The 19,369-nt window shown below is 46.4% G+C and overlaps 1 protein-coding gene across 3 annotated transcripts in view; it reads right to left on the bottom strand.

Annotated features, from left to right (window-relative positions):
* Nucleotides 1-19,369, bottom strand: part of Abcc5 (ATP binding cassette subfamily C member 5) — a 90,834-nt gene that overhangs the window by 37,308 nt on the left and 34,157 nt on the right. For all 3 annotated transcript variants that reach the window (XM_075968841.1, XM_075968860.1, XM_075968852.1), the window contains 3 exons: nt 18,959-19,066; nt 15,133-15,489; nt 11,113-11,184 (listed from right to left, as the gene is read on the bottom strand). In XM_075968841.1, coding sequence (XP_075824956.1) covers nt 11,113-11,184; nt 15,133-15,489; nt 18,959-19,066 — 537 coding nt within the window. The remainder of the gene's footprint in view (nt 1-11,112; nt 11,185-15,132; nt 15,490-18,958; nt 19,067-19,369) is intronic.

Raw genomic sequence — 19,369 nt, 5'->3', positions numbered from 1 at the left:
TTTGCTGTTTGTTGGTGGCGTGCTGTAGAGAGATTTCCTGATTCGGCAACAGCAGCAGAAAAAACGCTGTGTCATTTCAAAGCGTGGCTTCCTGGGGCTGTGCCGCCAGTGCAAACTCTGGCTTTATGTTTGTGTTCCCGCTTGGGATCAGAAGGAGAGTGCTCTGAGACCTTGATGATGATTCAGAGCTCCCCGCCTGCTCCTGGGCAGAAGGCAGAATCAGGCTTAGGCAGGCGGAAGAGCATGGCGGATTCCTGCCGCCATACAGAGACGTGTTTTTAGACTGCGCAGTGCTCTGCCTGTCAGATTTGGATGTTACTTGGATGAAAAGAATTTCTGCGCTGCACGCTCAGTCTCAGAATTAAAGTGCTGAGTGCCGCTCCTACCTGGTAGCCTCAAGAGGCTTCCTGACTCAGCTTTAGCTGCAAAACCCTGCGGCTCATTAAGAGGTCCTGCCACAAAACACTTAAACAGTGTTGATGAAAAGCTGAACACATGCTTTTCGGTTTTCAGCCGTAGCAGGAAAAAAGCTGTGCCGTTTAAAAATGCCGGCTTTCTGGGCTGTCCTGCCAGGGCAAACTCTGACTGTTTGAGGCAGGAGGGCCGGCTACCGAGAGAGGATTTGAGTGTTGTCTGTTGTAGCTCGCTGGCTGGCAGGGACCTTGCAGCCTGTACCTCAGCCGTGAGGCTGGAAAGCTAAGGAATGGACTGGATCTAGCTGGCAAAGCCACGCCTTTAGTCCTACTGATATTGCTTGGCAAATTAAAGGCTCTTGTCGTCAGAAAAAGAGAGATATACAGTAAAGAGAGATTCAAAGACAGGAAATTTCTGAATGGTTTAAAGTGTGTTAAAAATATATGCAGACTAAAAGTTAAAATTCTTAAAGCAAACTTCTGTGACTTCAAGGTGTGGTAGCACACGCCTTTAATCCCAGTGCTTAGAAGGCAGAGATAAACAGATCTCTGTGAGTTCAAGGTGTAGTAGTGTACGCCTTTAATCCCAATGCCTGGAAGGCAGAGACAGGCGAATCTCTGAGAGTTCAAAGACAGCCTGGTCTACAGGGTTATTCCAGGTCAAAGATATATGCTCAAAAAGCAAAAAGTTAACCTAGGAATGTCACAGCTTAGATTCTTAAGCGCCTAGTGATTTAAAGGTTTAAATCAAAACTGCTCCTGGATAGTAAAAAATTACAGATTCACAATAGGACAGATTCAGACCACTAAACGAGTCACACTGTTGGATGAATGTACGTAGGCTTGGGAGAGAGAAGAAAAAGAATATAGAGAATAAAGTTAATGGTTTAAAAAGAAAAAAGTAAAAGTAAAGTCTTTAAAGAGACAGAGTACAGATAGTTATAGATATAAATAAAAATAAGCCGCGTAAAGATGGAAAATTCACAGAGAGTCTGGATTATGTACATTGTGTTTTCTTTAAATTTTTTGACTGTGAAGGAGCTAAGTACAGAGAGATATTTCATTATATTGGCTGCCAAGCTAAACCAGAATGGATATAAGGGTATTACAATTTCAGAATTTGGGTCTAAGGATATGATGCTTTGGAGAGAGTCTTCTTTTGTTTTCACAGAGGATGAGACTCTATGGATTTCTTCTATTCCGATTTGGTATGATGGACCACGTCCTCCTGAAGGGTTGCTGTGAACATCTTCAGAAAATTGCCTTGCTCAACTGCCAACTGAGATAAACCTGGCACACAGGTTACACCCTAAATAATCTGATTAACAGCGCCCCCATTCAGCAGGAAGCAGTTTGGAGAGAAAAAACTGCGCCCATGTTCCCAAATATTGTTTATAAATGTTCTTTTACATTTAAAGGGGGAAATGATATAGGTATGAATAATTTGTATTGATAGAGATTTACGGTCAATTTTGCTATATGTATAAATGTTTCTGATGTAACTTTACTTGATAACTGTTTTGTTATATGTAATTTTGCTATGTTAAGGTTAAAGCCTTCCTTTTTTTGTTTAAACAGAAAAAGGGGAAGTGATGTGGGAGTGTCATATATCAATCTGTTGATTTCCTTGGTTAAGCAATAAAGAAACTGCTAGGCCCATTGGATAGACCCACCCTTAGATGGGTGGAGTAAACAGAACAGAACGCTGGGAGGAAGAGGAAGTGAGGTCAGACTCCACAGCTCTCCTCTCTAGAGCAGACGCCTCAGGAGAGACGCCATGCTACCTGCTCCAGGGAAGACGCACACCATGCCCCAGCTCTGACCCAGGATGGACTTAGGCTAGAATCTTCCCGGTAAGCGCACCTAGGGGCGCTACACAGATGATTAGAAATGGGCCAGAGCAGTGTTTAAAAGAATACAGTGTCCGTGTAATTATTTGGGGCATAAGCTAGCCGGGCAGGGCAGGCGGCTGGGGTATTGGGGACGCAACCCTGCCGCTGCCCATATTACTACACTGGTTCACCTACTGTGAGAAACAAGGAATCCAGTGACTCAACATATAAAGCTTTTGATAATCTGTAGAAGCTCAGGAAGATAATGATGCTGGTTGGCTGCTTCTAGCATCTCTGGGTAAACTGACAACGGAAAAGAATGACTTCTAGCACTGCAGGAAGCAGTACAAAGGAAAAGAATGAACCCTGAAAAAACTGACTGGTTCCAGATGCAAATACACAGTCTAAATGTTTCTAGTGTGCCCTGGAAGAGAATAGGAAGCCACAGAGTTATTACAAGACTGGCTGAATTACAACAAAAATCCAAGTCTCAGCCTTGGAGGCTATCCGTGGTTAAAGGGCACTGACTGGTGACTCCGAACACTGTTCCGAAGGATGTGTCTCATCTGAGGAAGCAGTCTCTCCACCTCCGCGGAGGATGCATCCCCACCTCAACCCGCTTTATTGTCCTTCTCATCTCTGCCTGGAGAATTAATCCTACATTATCTGCAGAGTGCCCAGTGACCTTCCCTGAAGGAGATGTTGGGGAAGTGTAGAGGAGGTGGGAAGTGTAGTCCGTGAGGAGGAACACTACACTACCAAATAGTTTAATGTATCTGTTAATTCGTTCAACACAAGTCTGGGGAATATGTATGGGATAATGGTGGAGAAGGAACATAAAACTGGATCAGGTTGCATTTTTCAATATGGACGGACTGAGGGAGACTCTCGGTTTAACAGAAAGTTTAAGAAGGGTGCCAAAAGTTCCTTCACTTGGGTCCTGAGCATTCATCATAAGATGGCCTGTTGAACAGGAGCTAGAGATGCCTGAGATCCCTCACTTATTGTTGATGGAGGATGTGAAGGCTCAGGAAATTGCAAGGCTAGAATTTTCCACTGTGTAAAATTTTAATCCTCCACAATGAGAAGGCCCAGAAGATATGCCCAGCACTAATGCTATAAGGTACAAAATGTTGAGGGGGGAGAGGGGTGTTAAAACCAAAGCCCCACTCCCCACCCCCACCCCGTCATGGTGTCACCTGCATCAGCAAAAAGATGCCCACCCTGTTGTATATAAAACCTGCTTTTCTGGCATTTTGCTCTTCTGTCACCCCGCCCCCCCCCCAGCCTTGGCAGTTTGGTCCCCAATAAACCTTTTTTTCTACCCATGGAGCGGTCTTATTGCACCTTTGCTTACAGGAGCAGCTGTGCACTTGAAGAACTTTGTCGTCACCGTTTTCCTTGTGGCAACCTTAGGACTGCAGAGGCTGCAGTTTAATCAGATGAAATGAACGCACTGGGCTTATTTGGGCCCAGGAGTAAGGGGGGGAGGGGAGCCATCTGGCAACACTGAATTGCCAGAGGTAAGGTGATTGTAGTTACTATATTGGCAGCCCAAGCAAAGTGACGGACATAAGAAATAGTCTGACCTATGACAGGCAGCACAGCATAGGCAAAGTGATTTTTTTATGGTGGCACAATTCACATGAATTCTTCAGTCTCCAAGAAAGAAATAGATAAAAAGTCTATCATGTTTTTGTTTGATCTGTATAAGCAGAAAATTCCCAACAAATTAAGCTCACATTTGATCATAGCAATAGGGAATCTTAATCTTAGTCTACGAACCAATTTCCAGATGTGAGCCAGTTTGCAAACCCAGAACCCTGAGAATGAAGAACAGCCAGGTCCTTGATTAGTCCGCAAGCTCCCTCGAGGAAGAATCCTGATAAAATATCTAGGAGTTTTACTGTTTAACTTTCCCCCATCCTTCCCCAGAGGGACCTATGACCTTTTACAGGGCAAACCATACGCTGGGAGAAAGGAAACAGTCAGACTTTCAGGTGTTATGGATACCGGTTCTGACTGACCCTGATTCTGAAAGACCACAAGAAATATTGTGGCCATGCAGTCTAAGTAAGGGCTTAGGAGGTCAGGGACTGATAGAGTCTCAGCTAATGTCAGGGTTACAGTAGGACAAACTCATCTTGTAGTTACTTCCCAGTCCCAGAATGTGTGACGGGAATAAATACAATTAGAAACTCACAGAATCCATGACCTGTGGAGCGACAGCTAGCCTAGTTGGAAAGACTAAACGGAACATACAGGAGTAGCCTCTGCCAGGGATAACAGTGGACCAAATCCATGCTGCATCCCTGGGGCAATGACATAAGAATGCGAAGATGCAGGGCTGGTGGCTCCCACACCTCTCTTTAATACCCTGTCTGGCCTATGCAGAACATGGAGAATGCCTGCTGACTTACTGAATGAAGGGTCCAGTAATACAGGAATATAAAGTTATAGACTTAGAGAAATGAGAACAGAAGCTAGCAGCTTTGTCAGGGACCAAAGGTTAGCGTTTTTACAATGGCTCTCTGCAGCTGCGGGTTAGATTTTTACAATAACCTCCTGCCACTAACGACTGACAACTGCCATGGACCAAAGTTAACTTTTAATAAAGGTTTGCATGAGACTCCTAGCATACATCCCATCCCATAAACTTTAACTAAACATTCCTACGTGACTTTCAGCTTCACAATGTTTTGTATCCTTCCCTGCTATGGGAAACGGTTGTGCCAGAAAAGCTGCCAAGTTCTTTGCAAACAGAATTCTCTGTGAAGAGTATCTGCAGGCTTCTGTAAACAACAATTTAGCTAAAACTTTGTTAGTGAAATTGTAAGTCTTAAAATGCACCATGTCTCTGTAACTTTGAAACTGTAAAAATTCCTTTGCTCACACCTAATGGTTACTTCTTACTATAAAAAGGGACATGGAGGGCTGGAGAGATGGCTCAGAGGGTAAGAGCATGCCTGCTCTTCCAAAGGCCCTGAGTTCAATTCCCAGCAACCACATGGTGGTTCACAACCATCTGTAATGAGGTCTGGTGCCCTCTTCTGGCCTGCAGGCATACACGCAGAAAGAATATTGTATACATAATAAATAAATATACTTTTAAAAAAAAGGGACATGGAAACCATCCCCACTGCCACAATTTCAGAAGCCTGAACTCTGGCTATGGTCCTAGGTAAGCTTTGTGTACCCCATGGGTGATTTTTGGAATTAAGTTTGCTTCTGGTTTCATAGACTTTGGTGGTCTGCCCCCCATTATTTGCATGCCCCCAAACCCAAAAGAAAACTTAATAGTCGTGACCCCTATTGCTGCTGCTATACCAGATGTAGAGCCCTGACTTGAGCAGATTGGACTCATGTCTGCAATCAGAACATAAGCTCTCTTTGCTGCTCTACCACCATGCCTGCCCACCTGCTGCCATGCTCTCCACCATGACGGCCATGGACTCCCCTCTAAAACTGTTGGGAGCAAGCCCCAAGAAACTCTGTCTTCTATAAGTTGCCTCGGTCATGATGTCTCTTCAGAGCACCAGAAAAGGAACTAAGATAGTGGGCCTATTTGGATTTGGAGACAGCACATCCTCACGTGGTGTTACTCTGCTAGCTCTGTGTGGGGCCTAGAACAGGAGAAGCCTCCTCAACAGGTCCAGGCTGCTGGGCAGGCTGCTGGGCAGGCTGCTGGGCAGGCTGCTCTATTGCATGGACCATATTACTCAACAGACAAGATGGTTCTTGAGGAGCCAGTGACTGACAGGGATGCTGGTTGGAGCCTTTGGCAGACCCCTGGAAGTGAATCACAGAGGAGTCACTTAGTATTTTGGAGCCAGGCTCAACCACCATCTGTAGACAACTGTTCTCCCTTGGAGAGACAGTCTTTTGACTGCTATTGGGCATTAGTGGAAAATGAACATTACAACGGATTACCCACTACCATGCAACTGAGCTGTGTACCATGAGCAGGGTGTTATCTGACCCACGAGCCATGAAGTATACGTGCACAGCAGCAATCCTTTACCAAACAAAAGTGGAACATACATGACTGGGCCTGAGCAGATCCTGAGAACACAACCAAGATACAGGAAGTTACCCACTGCTTCTGGTTTCTACTCTGTTAAAACAGTCTGCTCCCAGCATGCACCTACAGCCTCATAGGGTGTGCCCTAGATTAGCTGACGAAGGAAGAGAAGACGAGAGCCTGGTTTACTCATGGTTCTGCACATTATGCAGGTACCACTCAGAAGTGGACAGCTGAAGCATTACCACCTCTTTTGGCAACAACCCCAAAAGACACCAGTGAAGGGAAATCTTCAGAGTGGGCAGAGCTTCAGGCAATACACATGGTTATACATTCTGCCTGGAAGGAGAATGGCCAGAAGTGTAATTTACTATTCATGATCTATATCCAATAAATTGACTGGATGATCATGAACTTGGAAAGAGCATAACTGGAAAATGTTAAGAAAACGTTTAGGGAAGAAGTATGTGGACAGATCTCTCCAAATAAACAAAGTATGTGGCGACACTTGTTGTCACATGTAAATGCTAAAAAAAAAAAATGACTTCAGCAGGAGGAGTTCAATAATCAAGTGACAGGATGACCTGTCCTGTCAACAGCCAGCTTTGTCCCAGCTGTCACTGCCCAATGGGTACAGGAACAAAGTGGCCACAGTAGCAGCAATGGCGGCTATATGTGGTGGTCTGAATGGAAATGGACCCGAAAGGCTTCTATGTGTGACTACTTGGCCCCTAGTTGTGGAACTGTTTGGGAATGACTAAGAGGTGTGGCCTCCTTGGATGAAGTGTCTCTCCTCCAATGAAATTTTTCTTTGATAAGAGTTGTTATCTTTGTCATGTCTCTTCCCAGCAATAGAACACAGGTAAGACACTATGCATGAGTGGAACATCAAGGATTTCCACTTAGCAAGGTTGACCTGCCTACAGCTGCAGCTGCGCACCAGATCTGCCAGCAGGAGAGACCAACACTGAGCACTCCCAATACGGCAGGCACCATTCTCTGGGGTGACCAGCCAGTGTCCTGGGAACAGCTTGACACTGGACCTCTTCCTTTGAGGAAAGGGTAACACTCTGCCATTACAGAACAGAAACTCACTCTGGCTGTGATGTGGGAGGTCATTTGTCAATCTGTTGTTTCATTGATTAATCAATAGGAAAACTGCTTGTCCTGATAGGTCAGAAAATTAGGTAGGTGGCGTAGACAGAACAGAATGCTGGGAAGAAGGGAAGTGAGCTAGACACCATGCCTCTCCTCTCTGGGTCAGACGCCATGGATCTAGCCGCCAGGTCAGACATGCTGAATCTTTCCTGGTAAGACACCACCTCGTGGTGCTACACAGATTATTAGAAATGGGTTAAGCAAGATATGAAAGTTAGCCAAGAAGAGGCTAGATATAATGGGCCAAGCAGTGTTTAAAAGAATACAATTTGTGTGTTGTTATTTCAGGTCATAAGCTAGCCAGGCGGCTGGGAGCAGGAACGCAGCCCGCTGCTCCTTCTACATGGCTCTAGATTTGCCTTTCCTGTACAGGATGCTCTGCCGAAACCACCATCCATGGACGATACAATACCCATCTACACCATAGTATTCCACACAGCACTGCTTCTGACGAAGAAAACCTCTTCACAGTCAGAAGTAGGGCAGTGGATCCAGGTTCATGGAATTCACTGGTTTTTACCATGCTTCCCACCATCCTGAAGCAGCTGGCCTGATAGAACAATCAAACAGCCTTTTGAAGACACAGTGCCAGCTCAGTTGCAAAAGGCTAGAGGCCTGGGTTAAGGTTCTCCAGAAGCAGGTATATGCTTTGAATCAGCATTCAAGACATGGTACAGTTTTCCTATAACCAGAATCCACAGGACCAGGAATCAAGGGGCTGAAAAGGGAACAGTTCCACTCATCATCCCTAGTGACCCACTAGGTAAATTTCTGATTCTGTTTCTGAGACCTTCGGTTCTGATGGCCTGGAAGTTTTGGTTCCAGATGGTGGGGCACTCCTGCTTGGAGACCCAATAAACATTCTACTGGACCAGAAGTCTAGAGCCCCCACCCCCAGCCACTGAGTACTTCTGGCACCCTTAAGCCAACAGGCTGAGAAAGGATTAACAGTGTTAGGAGGAGTGATTGATCCAGATTACCGGAAGGAAACTAGATTGCCTCTCAACAAAGGAGGCAAAGAGGATTGTGGGTGTCTATCCATGCAGGATGGCAAAAGGCACACGCCCTTCAGGAATGAAAGTATGGGTCACTCCTCTATGAAAGTCAAGACCTGCTGAGGTGCTGTCTGAGGATGGAGGAAATGCAGAAGGAGCAGTAAATGAAGGTAGTCATAAATACTATCTAAGGCCATGGGACCGGTTGCTAAAACTTAGACTATCACTGACATGAGTGTTTCTATCTTGTTAAGAATGTGCTAGTGAGTGCATGTATACATCTACATTAAATGGTACTTGTGTTTTATTTCTTCGCCATGTAATGTAACCTGGACTGAAATAGTAACAGCAGTTACCACACTATGCTATGAGACACCAAAAGACCAAGCATTCCTCAAAGGATATTGCCACCTAGTTTAAAATAGTTTAAATTATGACCTAGTCATTGTGTTTTCTACAGAAAGTAAGCATGATGTGACTGTGTCAAGTGGACTTCCGATGGGTAATCTTGTTTTTCAGCTTGACTACATTGGAAGCAACCAAAACCCAAGCATCTGGGAGGGATTCTTGACTGGATCATTTGATGTGGAGAGACTCACTCTAAATCTGAATCATTTGAGGGCTGGAGACCCACTCTAGATCTGGCTTCCAACTTCTGGTGGTAGCCCACGGAAAAGGACATGGAACAAGGAAGCTTTTACTTTTCGCCTACTTGCCCTCACTGTTGGCAAGTTCATTCATCCCACGGCTGAGGCATTACTTTGCTGGTATTAAACCTGTTTCAGGATTCAAATGTAGACTGAAGGCCACTGAGACATCCAGCCTGGTGGAATGAACAGCTAATGGATTCTGACCCTTCCACTGGGAGACAGCCACTGTTGGACTAGCCAGAAGGAACACAGCCTGTAAGTCATTCTAATAAACACATACTTATATATTATGAATATATATATATATATATATACATATATATCCATTCTATCAGTTCAGTTCCTCTAGAGAACCCTGACTAATACAACAAGCAAGAAGGCCTTTTTTGAAGTTCCCTGTGGAGGGTGCCATAAAAATTTACAGCCAGAGCCACCAGGGGAAGGTGGCCAACTTATCTACCTGACTCATTCAAGATGTTGACTAGACCAGCTCCTTCTGTGAAGCGAGGACCAGAGAGGAAAGAGAATTCCAGGTTAGCTAGCAATCGACGTGAACAGCATTTAAATAAGGATTAGCAATCTTCCTTCCAACATGCAGAGGCTACACGACGAGCCATGGCTTTGATGTGTTTTCCATCAGAGCCTGATTTGAACTGATCCAGCAGTTTTGCCATGGTTCCTTTGACACCAACAGCAGACTTCTGTTCTGAGCTGAGGATGCTAACGCTGTGAAGCAAAGCCTCATTAATCAGTGCATGGAGTGCTTGACAAATAAGCCTGTCCGGGTGAACAGCATCGCATGCAGCGTGTGTATGCAGGCTTACCTGTCTACAGACTGACAAGCAATCTGCTATGCACAAACGTGTTCACAAGTCTACCTCTCCTGGCTGCTCGTAGCAACACTGTCAGCTAAGAGCTACACTCTAAAGAAAGGGTAGGGAGAGGGAATGACCAGCACTATCTTCCTCCATGTCAGACAGGCTGCCAGGGTTTGTTCCACAAAAGCCAAAACCTACTTGGTTTAAGCTTAACCACTGCCCAATCACCCCCAAGAAAATGCAGCATCTTGTAAGCATTTGTAGCATTAAGTAGCACTTTGAAAATGACCTGTCCTGCTCCCATGAGCCCCAGTGTCATCACAGGTCCTCATAGGTCCTCAAATCCGGCTGATTATGAGAAAACACCAAACAGGCTTTTGCTTTTTACGAACACCAACAGGATGGGAGTGTATAAATAATAAAGCAGAACACAGTCCTGTGCTCGAGGAGGACCACAGCACACCATGATGGCTGGTACCAAAAAAGACAAGGAAACTGTCCCCAATATAGAGGTCTCACTGTCCTAACACAAGTGAGTTTCAGAAGGCCCCATCTATCAGGAGGTAGCAAAAACCGCACGCCTATCCTCATCTGCGTCTAAGTAAGCGGGTTAATCCTTGTTTAAAGGCATGCAGGTACCTGCTTTTCTCTGATAACTGGGTTCCATGCACTCGGAGAATCTGCGCTCACCCTTCCTCCCTCCCTCACAGTACAGAAAGCATCTGAGAGGCCCCCTACACTCTTCACTCGCTGTCTCCTGATGTACTTGAGTATCTAGATGACTGAGCCTCTCTCTGGAAATGAACTCCCTGAAGGAATAACTACCGTGGCTGAGGGTCAAGTGACTGTGCTTCTGAATCCAACTGTGGTGGCTCCCTTAATCACTCTGCTGCGGCGGGCAGTGTGTGGTCATCTCTCTTCCCTGCTACTTCTACCCCTCCCACACCCACGGCATCCAGTAGCTACTTCCTGGATAAGAAAAGGCACTGGGAACAAATGACGCAGGTGCCGCATCTATTTGCCACTCATGTGGTATTTATTGTACTGTACCCCTTGCTGATAAAAGCTGATCGATTAAGAGGCACAGCATAGACCACTGTCCCACTGTCCCACTGTCCCCACCTCTACTGACTCTTCAGTAGTTGAGTTTGTTTTTCCTGAGACATCTGCTGAGCAGAGCCTGAGAAAGAAGCAGGAAAGACCAAGGAAATAACAAAAATCTTACCTGGCCTAAGATGGCTGAAATGAGAGAGGTTTTTCCACTTCCCACACTGCCGCAGATTCCAACCAGCTTGCCCTGGACAAAGCACACAGAGAGGAGGAGGACATCAAACTACAGCCACTCTTCCTACGAACTTCCAGGGAAGGTTAATCGCTATATACATCATTCCAGGGAAGGTTAATCGCTATATACATCATTCCAGGGAAGGTTAACTACTATCTACATCATGGTATACCACAGGCCCTTGGAGAAAGCCAGCCTCGGGCCTACTTTAAGTAGCCAAAGTTTTGGGTTTTTTTATTTTTATTTTTGTTTTCCCAAGGCAGGACACTTTAAAATTGTTTCATTGTAATCTTTCTCCAGAATTTATTTTCAGTAAGAACTATATGTATTATATCCCATTAAAATATAATTTTTATTCATTGTTTTACTATTTTGATTATTGTTTTGTTTTTTAAAGGGAGGGTCTCTCTATGTAGTACTGGCTGCCCTAGAACTCGCTCTGTAGACGGCTGGCCTCAAACTCACAAAGATCTGCCTGCCTCTGCCTCCTAAGCGCTGGAGCTAAAGGCATACACCACCACACCTGGCTCAAAATATAGTATTTTTATACATCAAGCTTTTCTGTGAAATATTTTTCAAAACATGAGGAGTATCTACACTATCAATACCCCAGAAAAGTAGAACACAAAGTCTGTGAGTTTCTAAGTAGACATCTTCAGTGTCCTCAGACAACCAATATCAAGACCCCAGCCTGCAGATGCCCAAGGTCTGTGTGTCTGTATACCACGTGTGTGTCTATATGCCACGTGTGTCTATATACCATGTGTGTCTATGTGCATATGGCTTGCACACACCCTCCTAGCAACTTTAAATCACCCCTAGGTTACGTATAACATATATAATACAATGGAAACAGTTGCTATAAATTGCTTAAGGAATAATGACAAGAAAAAGAGTTGTTGTGCTCACTATATACAGCTGCTTCACAAATATTTCTAACCGGTTGGTTTGGATATATAGGTTTGCAACCAATAGGTATAGAGAGCCAACTGTCTAAGAAAGTAAGACGGTAAGTCCCCAATCAGTAATGCTGTAAGTTTTCAAAGACCATTGACTTTTAAATGTCTTTTTCTTTTTATCTTATATGTATGTGCATTTTGCCTTCATGTATGTCTATATACCCCTTGTGTGCAGAGACCAGGAGAGGATGTCAGATTCCCTGGAACTGGAATTACACTCAGTTGTGAGCCACCTGGCTTTGCTGGGCATTGAACCAGGTTCTCTGGAAGAGCAGCCAGTGCTCTTAACTATTGAGGTACCTCTCTAGCCCTGGCTGTCCTGGAATTCACTATGTAGACCAGGCTGGCCTCAAATTCACGAAGATCCACCTGCTTCTGCCTCCGTAGTGCTGGGATTAAAGGTGTGCTCCACCATTGCATGCTCAACAGCTGACTTTTTAAGAGAACTACTTGCTTGACAGTCCTATGTGATGGTGATCAAGGCCCCAAGAGTGGGAGGCAGGGCAGGGCAGTAGGTGACTAGAATTCCAACTCTACCCACATCTGCTAATTGTGTGTCCCAATGCTCCAGAGCACCTGTGTCTCTGTCTCCCTCACTGGGCTCTGAGCACCGGAGGAAGGTTAGTCACTGAATCAAGTATTCCGTTACAAAAAGGAAGAGTAAATTCCAGTTGAAGATGAGAAGTCATTACCTAAAAGAGCTGACCAGTGACACTGTGGAACTGCCCCGACAATCAGGAACAGTTATCAAATAAGACGCTTGCTGCTAGGAGTGAAATGAAAACCGACAATGAGCTGTAAGTGATGAACTGCACTGATAGTTTCAGGTGACCATCAAGGACTGTCTTGCTAAGAGCAGAAAGCTTTCTGCTGTCTCCTTGTGTCTGCCCAAGGCACCACTAGTCTCCCCGATGCTGCAATACCCTGCTTCAGAGCCTCCTTCCAGCATAGGAGATGAGCGTTTCTTACCACCTCCGTCTCCATAACCTTTGCCTACAGACTCTTGCCTTTCTCCTGCACTAGAGGAGCAGCCCTTAGAGCTCTCCCCATCTCCTACACTACAGGAGCAGCCCTTAGAGCTCTCCCCGTCTCCTACACTACAGGAGCAGCCCTTAGAGCTCTCCCCGTCTCCTACACTACAGGAGCAGCCCTTAGAGCTCTCCCCATCTCCTACACTACAGGAGCAGCCCTTAGAGCTCTCCCCGTCTCCTACACTACAGGAGCAGCCCTTAGGGCTCTCCCCGTCTCTTACACTAGAGGAGCAGCCCTTAGGGCTCTCCCCGTCTCTTACACTAGAGGAGCAGCCCTTAGGGCTCTCCCCGTCTCTTACATTACAGGAGCAGCCCTTAGGGCTCTCCCCGTCTCCTACACTACAGGAGCAGCCCTTAGGGCTCTCCCCGTCTCCTACACTACAGGAGCAGCCCTTAGGGCTCTCCCCGTCTCCTACACTACAGGAGCAGCCCTTAGGGCTCTCCCCGTCTCCTACACTACAGGAGCAGCCCTTAGGGCTCTCCCCGTTTCCTTCCTTGTCTCTTTGCACATTCTTCTGAACCCAGCAGGTCATGTGTAAGTCACAGCTACCTCTGCAAATCCACCACCACCCTTCTTCCTCCGCGGGTGACGCCCGAGTGTCATGGGAGACTCAGCCCCACTGCTCTTTATCTTCATGGCCTGCTGTCATCTTCCACACTCCTTGTGCATCCAGCACACTCCTGATGGCAGCCTCTATGCTCCTGTTATGCCCACCCCATCACCTTTTTAGACAGGGTGTCACCATGTATCAGGCTGGCCTCAAACTCATAGTGATTCCACCTGAGCTGGGACTACTGACGTGTATCACCTGGCCTGGCTAAAACACTCTTCAGACAGAGCCTCTCCTTAGAAAACCAGTTGGAAACGCGAGCACAACAGTCGCTATCCCAGTCCTCATCACAGCCTGACACAGAATGTTCCACTTGCTTCTTTGTGTCTGTCCACTAGAATGGAAATGCCAGAGAGGGAGCTGTGACTGCGTAGGTTTTGCTGCTGGACTCTCAACCCTCCAACAGTATTTGATGTAAAGTTGGCACCAGGCGGTGGTGGCGCATGCCTTTAACCCCCAGCACTCAAGAGGCAGAGGCAGGTGGATCTCAGAGAGTTCGAGTCCAGCCTGGTCTACAGAGTGAGTTCCAGGACAGGTTCCAAAGCTACACAGAGAAACCCTGTCTTGAAAAACAAAAAACAAACAAACAAAGAAAGAAAAAGCTCCATCTGAGGCCTCTAGATGCAGTCATAGTCTGACTCTTAATTAAGACCTCAACCTGAAATCTCTGTTCCAGCCATGCTTTGAGAGTCCAGGGCTGTATTAGCTGAGCAAGCTGTATTAGATACCCAAATCATCTTTCACTTACATTTAAAAACAATCACAATATCGTTGTTAAGAGCAACACTGAGGGAGCTAGAGATGTGGCTCAGTGGTTAGGAGCACATGAAGCTTTCCTGAGGACCTGAGTCCAGTCCCCAGCACCTACATCAGTTGGCTCACAACCACTTGTAACCCCAGCTACAGGGAACCTTCACCGTCTTCTGGCCTCCAATGGCACCTACAGGTGGACATGTAAAATTATAAAAAGAAACAAGGCAGCACTAAGAATACCCTTTCCATGTGATGTACAACCTGGTGGTAATGAGGATCCCACACAGTTACAGCAGTGGCTATGGTAAGAACAGCTTACATAGAGCAGCCAGAAGATCACACAGAGCAGGGGCTTCAAGAGCCACGTTAGGGCTTCATCTCCGCATTAGTAAAATGAGCATCTCAGGAGCTCATCAGTTATTAATCCTGTTGCTCATTATCTACTCTTGATGCAAAACCACTCACAGCCAGAGTACTCTGCTTAGAGGGAGGGTCCTGCAGAGGGGGGGATGCAGGAGACAGTGGGAGTGGGGTACAAGCAGGGAGGGTCCTGCAGAGTGGGATGACGCAGGAGACAGTGGGGAGGTACAAGCAGATGGCTCTCACCTCTTCAACTTCCAGGTCGATGCTGTACAGCGTCCTCTGCAGGCGCGGGCTCCCTGTGTGGATTTGCTTGCCTTCTTCCTCTTCCGGACTGGGCCGCTCATCACTATCCAGAAGGAGGTGTCCTTTCTGCTCTGCCAGCACCGCCTGGTGCTCAGTGTGTTGCAGCTGCCTCGACTTTTCTTTCTTGCCCCTGGTAGCCCTCTTGTCTTTTTTCATTTTGGGGGTCAGCTTGGGCGAGTTCTGAATACTGGAGTGGGAGGAGTCCCATGCCAAGGTGGCATTTTTCATCTCTATCTTGATGTGAGGACTGGCCGGTTTGTTGGTTATCATGTGAACCTCTTCCATTAGAAACAAACTCTGATAGGAGTTGTGAGAGAGGTGCAAAGGTGAGTCACTGGATCAAGACCAGGGAGACAAGCTTATGGCGTACACTCACGTAGCAAAACACATCAGGCTATACAGTGGAAGGAAGCTGAAGAGCAAAAGGTAGCTCATTAGTGTAGCCTCACCTCAGGACTGACACGGGGTCTCAGGGCCTCGTCCACTGACCTAACCCCCTAGGCAAAGTTACACACGAAGGTATCCCTGCTTTTTCTGCTGGCCTAATGTGGACCGAAGGACGCTTAATAACTGACGGGGATTTGGAGTCCCTCATACGATCACTCGTAGGTTCCTAAGTGATGGCTGGGAAACCTCAGGGGTAGGCTGACCCTGTACACAGACCGTCACCACGCCATTGTCCTTCCAGACCACTTCTGTAGAGCGAATGCCTGCCTACTGCCCTCATCCATGGCCTGGCACCTATTGAGAGAGGCTGAACTGAGACGGGCACCAGCCTAATTGTTAGGCTTAGAAAAAAACCTAAGCTGAGGGCCTGCATGGAAGAGAAGGTACCTCCCTGAGAACCGCTTCATGGGAGGAGTGTAAGGCTCTTCTCGCCGCTCCTATTATTTCAGAGGGAGGAAATGGAACATCAGACAAGCAAGCATGGCCGAAGTTAGAGCTGAGATTCTGATTCTGGTTATACTCGGGCCCTTCTTAAACAAGGAATTTTTACAGTGCTCCATCACAGAGGGACTTTCAGAATTTTTTTTTTAATTTAACTTAGAACATTTTAAAATCTTTCGAGAAGAGATGGCTTGCAGGATGAGGACCCTGCTTACTCACTAAGTACCCCAACTTAAAGTTCGCAGGCACTATGTATGTAATGGAGTATGTCATTTTCCCTTTCTCCTGGATCCCAGAATCTGCTTTCAAGGAGAAGGGTTAAGCAAGGGTCTCGCTGAACTGAACAAGGACAGCAACAGACATGCTAACACAGATGGGGGTGGGGAGCCCACAAGGCCTCACCCCTACACAAGAACTATAGGTAACTAGGGAATTCTAAAGAGTCGAGACATAGTCCTTCTCAGGGAAGAGCACACTAACTGGTTATCCAATACCAAATGGCCAGCTCTGAACACACACATAAGTAACATTATACAGACGGACCAGGTTGCATTTATATATTTAGGAATATATATACATCACATATATACATAGACACATATATGCATACACATACAGACAGACATATATGTATATGACATATATGACAACAATGAAAAGAACAGGCCATAAATTTGAAAGAGAGCAACAAAAGATATATGTGAGGGTTTGGAGGAAGGGAAGGGATGGGGAAATTATGTAATTATAATTTCAAAAATAAAAGAAATAATTAAAAATAAATAAATCTTAAAAGAAAAAAGGGAGGGTCTCGTGTAGCTCCAGCTGGCCTCAAGCTCCCTAAGCACCTGAGGATGACCCTAGTCCCTGACCCTCCTGCCGCCACAGCTGGGACCGCAGTCTCTCGCCCTGTAAACCTCCATGTGTCCTAACCATCCCAACTGCCAAATTCCCACATTGCCCAGAGAACCTTCACTGCGGCTAGAGCCTAGGGGACACCCCATCTGTGAACAGCTATGGAATTCGCATATCCAGAGCCTTCTAAACACTGGGCTGAGGATGACATCAACTGTCCTGACACCTTCAAAGAACAAAAGCACATGTGGATAAAACGTCCTCCATTTCCTTCCCTAACATGTCATTAGAAGGATGAAGACACGCCTCACTAACGGTTAGGAGAAACACTGGTGCCTGTTAGTGTGCACAGCTTTCCCAATCCTTCCACCTGCTTCCCACAGCACTGACACACCGAGTCAGACACTCAGCTGTGAGGTACACCCGCCAGGACAGCTGTCTCAGACACTGCCAGTGCCACTTTCCACGAGGGTGCTGACCACTGTCACCACTTCCGAGTCCCTCAGTGGGGGGTCCACCGGTAGCCTCAGCAGCTGAACTGTGAGCGAGCAGCCAGCCTGTCCCAAAACAAGGCCCTCTACAAACCAAGGGAGAAAAGCCGCGCACTTTGGCTCATCAGAAAACTCAGGTCAGTGTGGAGGAGCGGGAGTGTTCACGGAGCTGCCAGATACCACACAACACACTGTTACACTAGGATTCCAGCCACACAAAAACTCCTTTTCCAGTATAAATATGCCTCTGCCACCTGACAATACATGCTCTCACTTAAGAGGAGAAACTTCAAAAACTAGGGGGTCACGAAAATACTTTTTGTCTTTATTTTTTTTATCCAAAACTTGAAAAAACCCATCCACTACCAAGGATACAGAAGCAACGGGGACCTTTGGTCAGAATATTCGCTTTCTTCCATGACTGGATACTGTGGCTTCAGAGAATCAAAGCTCTGACTGACATTAAATCGACCTCATGTGACTCCAGCTCCTGTTTGAGCAGCCCGGAAGGGGAGAGGAATACAAGACAGGGGTACACTCTGGAGGAACGGTTTTCTCATGCAAGTCACCTGGTTAACTGTAGAAGGCAACAATGGAGATAATCTCTCCACGCTCTACAGGGACACCCCGGTCCTTCCCCAGCCTCTTAAGGTAGTGACATCATCCTTCCACCCTCTACAGGGACACCCCGGTCCTTCCCCAGCCTATTAAGGTAGTGACATCAACCTTCCACCCTTTATAGGGACACCCTGGTGCTTCCTCCAGCCTCAGGCCCTGGAGCTTCACTCTCCACATCATCAGAGCTGCTCCTAAATTCACCTCGCTGGCCAAGGGCGATAGATCATGGGGAGTGAGGCCCTGTCAGTGAATTCTAGCTCACACGGTGCTTCTCCTTGTTTAGTAGTAAATGTTAACCATTTTCAAATCAATGCCTACTTCCCTCCGCCCTCCCAGCAGCTCCATCTTGTGTTACGCAGTTGCATTATTTGGAAGGTACACAGAACACAAAAGGTCTGGTAACTAACCACGCAAGGAAGAGAGCTGATACTTACTTAACTGTACTTCTCAACATGAGCTAGCTTTAAGACTATTTCCATGTCACTGTGTTCCCTGCCTCATGTAGTGGCAATCACTGGGTAGGAAAAAGAAATATCAAAAGGACTCAGCATAGCGACCAATCCAAGTGGCAGCAGGAACGAAGAAGGGGGTGGGGGAATCCAACAGCCACCTGGCTGTGCTGGTCTATGGTAAGCCACTTAAAGGCTGAATAAATGACAATATATGTCCATGTTGGGCCTGGCAGAAGAGTTCCCTCTGGAAAGGGAGCACCGCCTAGAACCAGGCCAATCAGGAGAGATAAAAATACATTCATTTTAAAAGGCATTACTCTTGTCCCTTAATTTGGTTGTCTCTACCAGCTCCTAGGGCAAACCAAGGTCAAATGCAGCTGGCCTACATGGACTCTTGGAATACAGGACGCAGTGAGCTGTGCTGAGGATAGCTCCTGATACAGGAGAGGGACAGCAACCACTTACCTTAAATCTGTCAACAGCAACAGATGCTTCAGAGAGGGACTTCACAGAGAATGGTGTGACTTTTAAAGCAAAAGTCATGGAATTGAAGACAGTCACCACTGTGAAGGCCTTAAAACACAAAAAGAGGTGAGAGCGAGCCTCGTGAGGTTATACACTAGACAAGGCGGCACCAGTCTCCTTTCGGGAGGCAGCAAGGCTGGAACTATCAAATGGTTACACTAAAATAACATGTTTTGTGTGTAGGGAGGTTCACAGGTATCACAGTGCATGCGTGAAGGTCAGAGAACAACGTACAAAAGCTGCTTCTCTCCTCCCCATGTGGGTTCAAGTGACTGGACTCGGTCACTAGACTTGGTGGCAGGTGCCTACACCCACTGAGCTATCTAGTCAGCCTCAATTACATATTTTAAA

Source organism: Microtus pennsylvanicus, chromosome 1 (genome assembly GCF_037038515.1).
Source record: "Microtus pennsylvanicus isolate mMicPen1 chromosome 1, mMicPen1.hap1, whole genome shotgun sequence".
NCBI classification, from domain to species: domain Eukaryota; kingdom Metazoa; phylum Chordata; class Mammalia; order Rodentia; family Cricetidae; genus Microtus; species Microtus pennsylvanicus.
This window is presented reverse-complemented; position numbering and strand designations above follow the sequence as displayed.